The sequence below is a fragment of the Sander vitreus genome, chromosome 13 (genome assembly GCF_031162955.1).
Source record: "Sander vitreus isolate 19-12246 chromosome 13, sanVit1, whole genome shotgun sequence".
Classification (NCBI taxonomy): domain Eukaryota; kingdom Metazoa; phylum Chordata; class Actinopteri; order Perciformes; family Percidae; genus Sander; species Sander vitreus.
Window position 1 is genome coordinate 22,650,314 of NC_135867.1, and position 11,725 is coordinate 22,662,038.

The window sequence follows — 11,725 nt, forward strand, 5'->3', positions numbered from 1 at the left end:
GAGAGAGAGAGGGAGAGTGGGAGGGAGGCAGATAGAGAGAGAGTTCAAACATTACTGATCCTCAAATATCCTTTTGGTTTCTGGTTCAATTGGAATTCGGCAGTAAGTGTCTGCTAAAAGCTACATTTTTGTTGCCCTTCCATTGCTGCTGAGCTTTTAGAGTTAGATGATGACAGATTGTGAGCTACCTGATATCCTTCATCATCCTCCAGTAGTGGGGTTTGTCTCATCCCGAGCAAGTCCTCGAGGACTAACAAACAGCCGGCGTGTTTTGATGGACTACAGGGAGACATCTGCTCTGCTTGGCTTTGCCATACAGAATGAAAATAACATGTTACAGTAATCAATCAATATGCAAACGGTGTCCTTTTAGCCTGCTGATTAACCTGACAGACTTCATGGTTATCAAGTCATTATATCAGCCTGTCATTGTGAATTAGCACTGAAGAGCTAGAGGGTGGGAGTAGGACAGCATGCATAGTTTTCCTCAGGTCGGCATATTGCTTTAAGCGTGGATGTTCGCTATAACCTTAACAACATTGTCACAACTGTGCTTCAAGCACCCTCGGGGATACGCTCGGTTCTGTGTTCTCAGGGGACAAGAGGAGGAGGGGGGGTCTCCCAGGGTTTGCTGCAAAATGATGAATTAATAGATGTCATTATTTTAGATATTAATGTACATGTACATGTCAAATAACCATGTGATTGTTTCACATGTCAAAATGATTTTAAGACCATTTTTTTCTGATGATGATTTCCTCTCTTACTCGGCTTAGTTCCTCTAAATTACATTCTCTTCTACGTCAAAAAAAACCCCCAAAAAACTGACTGAAGTTGTGTCAATCAGGAGACATTTCAATGTGTCCTCCTGTTGACAGAACTCGTTAAACCGGGGAGGGGTCCGTGATCAAATTGGTATTTGACTTTAAAACCTTTTGTTCCGGATACTAGTAGGATGGAGGAACATGTTGCAGTTGACACATCGGCCGCCAGGGGGCGGTGTAGCCTCCACTCGAACCTCTGTGAGGACGCTCTTCATAGCGGAACACGTTTCTCTTTGGCCAAAGCAACATGGTTTCACCCTGTGGCCAATGTGAATGTAAACAAGCGTCTCACCTCTGAAACGACTATAGCCGCTTTTCGACCGTCTACTGTCATATCATCTGAATCAAAGCTCAATGGCTTTCAGAGTGTGTAGTCGGTTTTTCAGAGACTCCGCCGTCCTCTCCAGACTGGTCGTCGTGTCTGCTCGACAGGAAAGTGCGTCATGGCTTCTCACAGCGGGTCAGTCCCAAACAAGTGCTTCTGCTGCTCATTTCTTATTATTTCTCAGCAAATACAAGACATTGGGCTGCTAGTAAAAGCATGGGATAAATACAAGCTTAGTCCATTAGCGTAGACGTTTAAAGGGAGCAGGGCGATAAAATAAATCCGGGCATCTCTTTGCTTTTCTGAGGCACATGCAATCAGCTAAAATGTAAATAAAATGGTATGCTGCTTTTAATTACCACCAATGGACCTTTTTTCACAGCAGACATTTTTGACTTGTCATAGTAGGAAAAGCACAGCTGAAATTGATAACTTAACGATGGCTCAATTCCGTCAAGTGTCCCAGTAAGCTATTTCAGTGAGCATCATGCACAATACCAGGGCCTCTGCTAAGTGGAATGCAGCCATCATTAATGGTTTTGAATACACCTGTGCTTTTCCTACTATGACATGTCAACATGTCTGCCGTGAAAAAGGTCTATGACGCCTGTGTCATCCGAGACGATGTGTGGAATGGTAGACAGGGTAACTTTAAGTTACAGGCAGAATAAATGACAGAAAATGACTTCATGTCAAGTGAAAACGTTGTGATTTTTCTACTGTGATACTGCATCAGCCTGGCAGAATTTAAAGCCTCCCTTTCACTCCAATATGTGTTTTACTTTATTGTTAATTCACTTGGATGTTTGAGCATCATGGTCAAATAATGCAACTTACAGAAGTGTGATGTGGAAATCTGAAACCGCCAGTGCACATACACTGAGGATAGACTTTACAGTGAAGTAGGAGACAGCTTGTATCCAGCATGTCTGTATTTTTTAAGGAGGGAGGAGGAGTAGATGTCATTTGAGGTAATTTATACGTCTGAAGGGGATCTTTAAAGTATTGTCAGGCTCACATGCTGGGCATACTGGGTTTGAGTGGGTCACCCTATACCCCATCCCCCATTTTTTTTTTCTTCTAACTAATCAAATAGTAATATATATATTTTAAAATGGTTAAAGCTGTTCATCACAATAAGGGGATGTCTTAAAGTTGCTTCAAGACCCTAGCGATATTTAACCTTTATGTAATTTACAATACTGTAATACTATAAAATAGAGAAAAGTAGTAAACCCTCTTTTGTTTTCTTGATAAATGACTCAAACAATTAATCGGATATCAGAACGATTGGCAGTTTTCTGGCGATCGATTAATCGGCTAATCAATACTATTAATAATAAAAATACTTTTTAGCAACAAGCAGACTTTCACTAAGCTTTGTAATTTTTGTGTAAAACAGTGTAAAGCATTCACAGTAAAGTTTCTATGGTTCCCAAATGACTACTAAATCTGCACAATCACTCCGTAATGAATCACAGATGGTTCTGTAATTAATTTAATGAGTTTTTGAGGAGAAACATCTGAATGCTATATTATGCTGTGTCATATTAACATCATCCAAGTAAGCACAATTAATCAGTTACCTTGCAGCCCTGCTGGCAGCGAAGTGACGGAGATGTTGATTTCTTTACAGGAAATGCTGCCTGCAGCCGAGGAGGGAGGAACACATTTATCTTCACTCCTGCTTGCTTTATTACATCAGAGGCATTTCTCAACAGACTGATGAAAGGCAAAGCAGCGGAGGCAGACGGCAGTTTTTATCGCCTTCCAGCCTCAGTTCTGCCGGACAGCGGTAATCAGACCACTGCCTCAGAGATTTACATCACTACACTCATCTGATCATTCGGGCCCAGCCTTTTTCCAAATTCTGCCGACGTCATCCTGCCATCAATCTGATCTAGGGTTTTTTTTTTTTTTTTTTTTACTGCTGTCATATTTACTTCTATTGTCTGTCTAATGATTCATTTTGTTTGTGTGCTTTTCAGGTGAACAATTATCTTTGTTACTGAGACATCCAGATCAGCCTGACAACCCAAAGGTTTTAAAAGTTGCCATAATAGGTGCCCCAAATGCTGGGAAGTCCACATTGTCCAACCAACTCCTTGGCAGAAAGGTATTTGTCTTAAGTGTCCTTTTCTTTAAACTTACACACTGTAATGGATCTGAGGAGGAGAATGAGATGGTGGTCATTTTGTAAAGCCAATGATTATTTCTTAAAGGTGTTTGCTGTTTCCAAGAAAGTACACACTACGCGGTCACGTGCCCTGGGCGTCCTAACAGAGGATGACACACAGATAGTAAGAGCTTTCTCATGTCTCCTATCTATGTCTGTTATTACGAATAATGCCATTCAAAAACCAAACTTTAAAACTTATGTGTGTGTTGTTTTGTAGATTTTACTGGACACTCCTGGTCTCACCACTGTATCAAAGGTCAAAAGGTGCCTTTCTTTTTCTTCTTCTCTTTTCTTTTTTCTTCTTTCTTTCTGTAGTCAACGTGCACTATTATTATATAATGTAATATATGAATGGACCCTCTGTTTCCACAGACACCAGCTGGAGAAGACTTTGCTCGTGGATCCCTGGAACACAGTCAAAGAAGCTGACCTAAGTATGATATAAATTCACTCTGAGCCTTTTATTAGTCGAACCTGAGTTCTCTTTTTGCAGCTTCCGTATAACAGATCTAACATTAGGAGTTTCAAGGGGTTTATAATTGGAACTGTGTCCATTCCCAGTGGTAGTCTTGGTGGATGTGGCTGACAGATGGATGTGCAGCAGGCTTGACCTGGAGGTGCTCAAATGCCTGGCCCAGCACCCTGACACCCCTGCAATCTTGGTCCTCAATAAGGTATTCTTCCACAGAATGATACTGGCCGGGCACTGTGCTTTCTGCAAACTTTACTCAACTATTTGAGGTACTATTTATAGGTGCAGATTAATCAGTTTGGTGTTCTAGTATTTAAAGCAGCAGGCAATTCAATTTTATTTTATTTATAGTGTCAAATCACAACTTCAATCAATCAAAACAAGTTATCTCAGGACATTTTATAGATAGAGTAGGTAAATGCAGAAATATGACTCGTACTACTTATAGCAGTGGGTATAATGGAAGGATGACAGTGTATGTGAAATCAAGTCAAAATAAACTAGAAGAAACATGTCACTCAGTGTGCAACAGTGTGGCTCATTGATGTGTTTTTAATAGTTTTTGGACAGCAGTGGAACTCTATGAGGAATACGCTATATCAGGATTTGGATACACGAGCAATAATTAATTAGTATAGCAGGATCAATTTGTTGTTGGTTTTGGTCTTTTCGTGGGATCTGTAGACAATCAGAAAAATATAGAATATCACCAGACCTGAACATTTCCCACAATATTTAAAGAAATGTTCACCTGCACTGAAGAGTCTTACCGATGTCTTCACTGATGCTCCTCTGTTTTCCAGATAGACCTGGTTAAGGCTAAGGACCGGCTGCTGGATTTCACAGCAGAGTTGACGTGCGGAGTGGTGAACGGACGCAGAATGCGGATCAGGCCAGTGATCAAGCCTCCATGGGCTGAGAAGAGGCCAGAGAGGGAGTCCGAGTTGCCGCTGGACGAGGACAACGCGGGGCCCGAGGGCAGCGCTGAGCCAAACTCTGTGCTGAGCAAAGAGCAGCTGAAGGCGCTGAAGAGCCAGCAGGGCTGGCCGCACTTTAAGGACGTCTTCATGCTCTCCTCGGTGGACAGAGATGACGTGGAGACGCTGAAGGTACATGTTAGATTATGGTTACAGCAGGGAAAACTGTGAACAGGATACAAGTATGTTTTAGCTTTATAAGAAAGCTCAACTTCGGTATCGGTCTCATCTCATTTCTGTTTTTTTATCAATCAGAATCAATCATTTTATTCCATAAAAATAACCTTTCTTTTATTTCGTTGTCGAAGAGCTACTTTATGGCTGCGGCGAAGCCAGGATCGTGGCAGTACCACAGTGAGGTCCTGACGGACCAGAGTCCAGAGGAAGTCTGCACCAACATCATCAGAGAGAAGCTTCTGGAGTATCTGCCCCAGGAAGTGCCCTATTCAATGACACAGGTGAACCAATTTGGCAGGGACACTCTTAGTCACACGTGATGATAAGCTGACAGCTAACTGACTACACCAATCACATCTCACTGCACTGACTCTGTGGCTTATTTAAAGCCATCCATACTCACTTTCACTCTACATGATGACATGTGCTTTGATGCAGCTTTTGGCCCCAGCCTCCATCTGCTTCACTTTAGCTTCTCATATGCACCCTGGAGGGCCATTTTGTATACGCCATGTCCCATTCAGGGCATTATTTTCATTGCTCTCTGCATGTTATTTATCATGTTGGTCTGTACTAACTGCTACCGTAGAATTCCTGTATCCACAGGTATGGAATCGCACCATCAAGTCAAACTGTATTACAGTCTTCATTTGTTGTGTTTCTGACAAACTAACAAACGCATGAATAGATATTGCAAAACATTGGACACTTCGATATCCTAGTCAGGCTCATCTGGAGGACATCTTTAATACACATGCAAAGAACTCTGGGATATGTAGTAGTGGTCACTGCTCTAAGCCAACAGCTGACTTCCACATTGACCAACACTTTATTGACTTTTTGTAGAAGTGAATACATGTTTCTGTTTTGTGATTAACAATTGTAATTAATTACAATTTATTTTTTTAACAACATACAAAACATACGGCTCGCCACATGAACACATCGCCCCCCTCACCTTCGTCATCACCACCCGCTCAGACTCTCAAAAATCAAGAAAAGATGACACAGTGACTACAATTTTCAAGACCATTCAACAAAATAGACAATAAACCGTAATTGAAATAAACATATGTATAAATGACAGCACCATAAGCCCATCATACACGTCTTTCCCCAGCACAGAGCTGCTTAGGAGCCCTCCAGAAAGCTCAGGTACCTTCCCCATTTTCCGCCACCCTAGCCATCTCACAAGCCCCCTCCTGGGTTGACGGCACCCCTTCATTCCTCCATCCTCTTAAAATAATCTGTCCGTCTATCATTTAACTAGTGAGTACATTGTTAATATATTTAAATGTTTCTGTTTCAGTCCGTTGAACTCTGGCAGGAAGGAGAAAGTGGTGAGCTCGATATTTCTGTCAAACTTTATGCCAAGAAAGACACTCACATGGTAAGAGCTCTCCACACATTTCTGGGTTTTTTAAATGTGTTTTGTGTAAAGAATTTGTAGGTCCTGTGTACTAAATATGAGCTTTGACTCATCTGTAAACATACTGTACGTCCATGTGAGTATTTTAAGGTTTTAAGGTGTTTTTTTTCAATGTCAAGGGACATACATCTAAGCCTGCAAAACATCCGCTTTAAGGCCCTTTGTTATCCCGATCCCGATACCAGAGTTTGTCGGGCCTGTGACTGGAGGAAGTGAAATCTTTCCCTCCACCTGTAGCCTCTCTGATGGCTTCTGATATGTATTTGCCGTTCCCCCATACCTCCACATTCCTTTTTCCTTGTGTTTTTAACTCGTAAATATTTGAGTAGCCTTTCTCAACCATACATATTTGATGTGGCAAAGAATATCTGAAGCTACGTCTGTGGTGCTGAAGTGATTCAAGGCCAATGACCTCCCAGAAGACTGACTCAGACCATTCTTTAGCTTTTACATTCAACACAGGAATGACTCCAGCAATGTAGATCGGGTAGAACTCAAGGGATGATTGACCAAAGAGATCAAATCTATTTTATCAATATTTCCTAGTACTATCTTGTCCATTTATTATTTTTTTTTTTGACGAAATCTAAAATGACTTTTTTTTTATTTTGAGCTCAACGCAATCTTTTACAAAGCCTCAGTGAGGGGTAAAAAGAGTTTATAGGTATTTAAATGAATTATCCATACAAGAAAATGCACAATAGAATAAGCATATTTTATCAAAAAGGTTTGCTAAGTTCTTTGTTAGTTTCAGATTTTTGTTATTTCTCCTCAAATGTGCCTGCAATCACACAGTTGTAAAACAGAATACAGTTTGCATGAATACAGTTAAGACATACAGTATTTGACATTAAGAAGTGATTTTGTAAATCTGTATTACTCAAGTACACAAAATAAAACCCATGGCCCTGTCTATTCACTGGTGCCTGATGTTGCTGTATTTCCTGTGTCTACAGAGGATGGTGATAGGCACAGCCGGCCAGATGGTAGCGCGGATGGCCCGAGAGGCTAGTGAGGACCTGAGCCACGTCTTCCTGAGGGAAGTGAAGTTGAAGCTCTCAGTCAAGCTGAGGAAGTGAAGAGGATGGATGGACTTTAATGGTGAAGAGGTGGAAACTAGGGCTGCACAATATGTTTTTTTTTTTTTTTTTATTTAATTTATCGTCATCCTGATATCAACTGGTGCAATAGTGGTGCCTTTTATATTCAAGTCAATGTTAAATTTGTTTATTGTCAATAAAACAATGTTAGAAATGATTTACTTTCATTTGTTTTAAATTCAACACGCAATTTGTTGTATTTTAGCAGAATACTGAAAGCAGCAGAAAGGCAGAACTGAGTACACTTCAATATCTGTTTATGTATCGCAAGTAATGTCATTATCGCGATATTCATCAATATTATGGCATATTTTCCTCATATCGTGCAGCCCTAGTGGAAACAGATTCTGCTGGATTTCAGATGACTCTGTGCAAAGGACGGACCTGAAGAGTCGAACAAAGGATAAGATCTGATCATGACTCAGCCGTGGAACTGTGAGGTGGCATATATCCACAGTGCCAGAACTCCCACTGAGACGGACCTGTTAGAAGGAAAGAAAGAACTCTTAATGTTGAAAATCCTCTGTCTTCATGCATCAGCAGCATCCTTACGTGCCGTCTCATAAGACATTATTAAAGATTTTTATGTAGAGGTGTTACCTATAAGGTGATGTTGTTATGGTGGGGGAAACCTGAGGGGTGCCCCGCAACTTTGAGGAAATTTGACACATCTAAATCGCTAAAGTGAATAAAATGTCCATTAGAAACAGCTTAAACAAAATAGAATTATTGGCATTTATTTCGCAAAGATGCATTTTAGGCAACAAACATGGCACAGACTCTCATCAAATGGATGTTTTGACACAAGTTTGTCAGTGTGTTCGTGGCTGAGCAGGTTTGGCGAGCTGTGAAAAGGCCAATGGTTTATCTTTGGCTCTCAGAGCTTTTTACTTGGCGGACGCCTCGCGCCTAGCAGGACCTGCACAGTCATGTTCACTCAAATGTCCCTGATGTACCATCCACCCCCGTTCCCTCCACTCCCACATCACTTTAGCCTTCTCCACTGCCTTTGAAGTGTGGCCATCCATCCCTGCGACTATCACTTTCTGTTCCGCTGCTTTCTTCCCTTTTTCTTTCTCCTCCTCCCTCTGCTTTTTTGGCTCTTATAAAGCCCAGCTCTGCCCCCGAGGGCTGAATTGTCTCCCTAATGGATGGCAAAATGGAGCACTAACCTGATGCTAAAATGGGTCAGATAATGGTGATTGGATTCATTCCCTGCTGCCTGAGAGTTAACTCGGCGGTTACTCTATCCGGGGCATCTTGATGAATAACCAGCTAGTGGCCTAAAGCGAGGGCGACAGGAGGGAGGGAGAGGCCTTGAATGTCTCACAGAAGCTGTGTCAGCCCCTCAAGCTCTCCCTGCTCTCTGCGGCGGCTGCTTCCCAGTGATTAGATAAGCCCGTTGCACAGCAGGGATCAGCACTTAGACAAACCAACTGCTACTTGAAAATATTATAGCTGACGTACGTCAGCCGGCACATTAAAGTAATCCTTCAAACTCAAGATATTTAGAATGCTCACACCCTGATTTAGATGTGTTTTACCTAAATAATGAGGTAGTCGTTCGTTTGGGAGCCATACACTTTATTTTACATGCATCCACAAGTACGTCTCAAAAATGGGATCTAAAGATGTCCTCCAGAAGCTCTTGTATAACACATCAATCACCAACTTTCTTCATCCTGCCGCTCCAGATGACATTGAGCGAGGGCCATATAACCCTTACCATTGCTGAAACTCAGTAATGGTAACGGTTTGACGGCCCTCCTCTGCAGAGTGTGTGCAGCCTACCACAGTCAGTTAGGCATGATAGTGCCGGCGGGGGAATGAAACCCTGGATAGTACATCATCTATACTGTAGTGTCTCTTTAATAAACTTACAGTATAAGATGATATCCTGTCCAGGGCACAAGACATAACAGTAAGCAGCGAGTTCCAGCCGTGTTTGTAACCTGCAAGGCAAAAGGGAGACAAATCAGTCATGCATACAGTGAAGGTTAATGTCAGAGGGTAAAGATGCTATTTAAAAAATGTCAGTCAGAAGAAAATTCCCTTTTCACTAAAGTGTAATATTTAACTGTGTGTAATAAAAAACATCCTTTTTCCTGCACCAACAGCTGCAGAGCCATGAAGCTCCATGAGGCATCAGAGACTTCCTCTCTGTATTACATACTCACCTTTGTGCATGCAGTGTGGCAGTGACAGCTTTCACGCCCCGCTGACACTTTCCTTCACGTGTTCATTTTTTATGGCTGCTATGTGTCCACGTCTGGAGCTCTTAAACTGGTCTGCCTGCTGGGCTCTGGCACTTAAAGGCCCCCGGCTCATTAGCATACTGTGATGACATCTGGGGTGGACCAGACAGCACAGGGTGAACTTTTTCTTATCTGGTCCTGACCTGATTGCCTCTGCTACAATGATTGCCCATACCCTTATTACACCCAGCTGGACTTTGCAGAAAAATTAAATTTTTTTCCCCCACTGCATAGACACTTATTTAAAATGAAAACTGTGGCCAGAAGCAAGGATCTATGCACAGAGAAAACGTCTTTTATCCATTCATTGACATCATAGGAATACGTTCATTCATTTAACTTTTTCAATTATTTACAATGTCATTTTGTCCCAAAGTTGATTTTTATACATGAATCAGTTTGACTTAGACGCAGCAATGTAAATGCTTTCCTAGAAGCACTCAATATTTCTCATATTTTCATATGTCCAAACCTCTTTACAGAATTTAGTTGTGAGTTTTGACCTTTCTTGGTCAAACGTGTAATTAAAAGAACCCAGCAGTGAGCCAGTGAGTCTTCATCATCTATTAAAAAGCTTGGAGCTTTATCTCACAATGTGGTAATACATCCTCTGAATCTCATAGCCCTTGGATTTATGCGTGATGGTTTCATGGATTGGAATTTAATACTGCGATATGTCAGCTGATGTCATGTTATCTGACTTATTAAACTCGTTTTCATGCGCTCAGCTAGATTCCAGGACATGGAGAGCTGAGATCTGTTTTTTATTGGATATGTCATAGGGACACCGCACGTCAAATTCACAGCATCAAATGATACCTGGACTGTGATAACGGTGTAGTTTGTCTTTAATCCCTGACAGTTTGTCCCTTAAATAATAGAGGGGGACTTTGCTCTCTTACCTTCTGCTAGAAACACTGGAATCTGGAGAAAAAGCTTGTGTAGTAACTCTCAGATCAGCGTCATGTAGTGCAGAGTATATACGCAAGAATACAGGGGAATACAGTGACTTCTCAAGCAACACTGATGAATGTACACGCTCCAACACCAACTCATTAACAGAAATATTCACAGCATACTCACGTCTTACACCTCTACTTTAAGGTCAAGTTCATTTCTCACAGTTAGTGTAAAGCTACAGAGGGAGAGGGACTCTGCTTCTTAATATTCTAACAATGTACCAATGGTGCAATTCAGTAGCCAAGTTTTTTGTTTATGGATGCTGTGTACGAACTGGGACGTGTTCTTTAGCAAGGTCCGATTTAGGTGGGACATGGCAGTTACCATGGAAACGAACTGCCTAGTTAGGGTGTGGGAGCTGGTGAGGGGTGTGAGGGGTCCTCCTGTAGGCACAGATAAAGATGGAGGTAGGACTATCTGGGCGGTTCGGTCACTCCAACTCTTTATCTGCTGCAGAAATGCAACACTTTGCCTACAAATGTCCATTTGCATTCATAGATAAGTTTTATTGTTTTGTTGTTCTTCATCACGTGTAGAGACAAAAAGGGAGGAAGCTGTCATTATGCAACAGGTCGGTTTTATTCAGAGTAATCAGGGGAAACTTGTTGTTGGGGGGGTTCGATTAAACTGTTTACAGTTAGGGGAAGGGAGAAAAGCTTTCTCTTAAATGTGTCTTAACCGACCAGTGAATGCAATCTTAATGCCATTACATCATGTACAGTAGTCTCTACCACGTGTTTCTATAGTTGTGTCCAGCCTCACCCCGCTCTCCCCCTCCCTACTACCCCTGGCTCAGATCAGAACAAAATACAGCACTGTGGAAATACGTTTTTATGTAAGCATAGGTAAGTGAGAGTCGGGGAAGTGAGGACAAAAATGAGAGACATTATTAAAGAGTTGATTTTGATCTTCCCCCCTGGGGCAACATGAATCTCTGGAGTTTCTTTTTCATTTTAAGTGAAAATGTGAACCTTTTTATCCATCTTTCATTAACTGAGAGTAGTAAGTATTAAACCTCTGGCCAGGA

The 11,725-nt window shown here is 41.7% G+C and overlaps 1 protein-coding gene and 1 long non-coding RNA gene across 2 annotated transcripts; one reads left to right on the forward strand and one right to left on the reverse strand.

The window, feature by feature from the left end:
- The first annotated feature begins 1,035 nt into the window (after positions 1-1,035).
- Positions 1,036-7,640, forward strand: eral1 (Era-like 12S mitochondrial rRNA chaperone 1). The gene is made up of 11 exons (XM_078265984.1): positions 1,036-1,284; positions 2,786-2,944; positions 3,138-3,265; positions 3,372-3,449; positions 3,546-3,592; positions 3,701-3,762; positions 3,890-4,002; positions 4,604-4,909; positions 5,086-5,235; positions 6,264-6,344; positions 7,340-7,640. The coding sequence occupies exons 1-11, from the start codon at positions 1,179-1,181 to the stop codon at positions 7,460-7,462; spliced, it is 1,353 nt and encodes a 450-aa protein (XP_078122110.1). The 5' UTR covers positions 1,036-1,178; the 3' UTR covers positions 7,463-7,640.
- Positions 7,641-9,050: 1,410 nt separating this feature from the next.
- LOC144527752 (uncharacterized) lies at positions 9,051-9,869 on the reverse strand. Its single transcript, XR_013502849.1, has 2 exons — positions 9,661-9,869; positions 9,051-9,435 (listed from the first exon to the last, which is right to left on the reverse strand). It is a non-coding gene; the product is annotated as an uncharacterized LOC144527752 (long non-coding RNA).
- Positions 9,870-11,725: the final 1,856 nt, after the last annotated feature.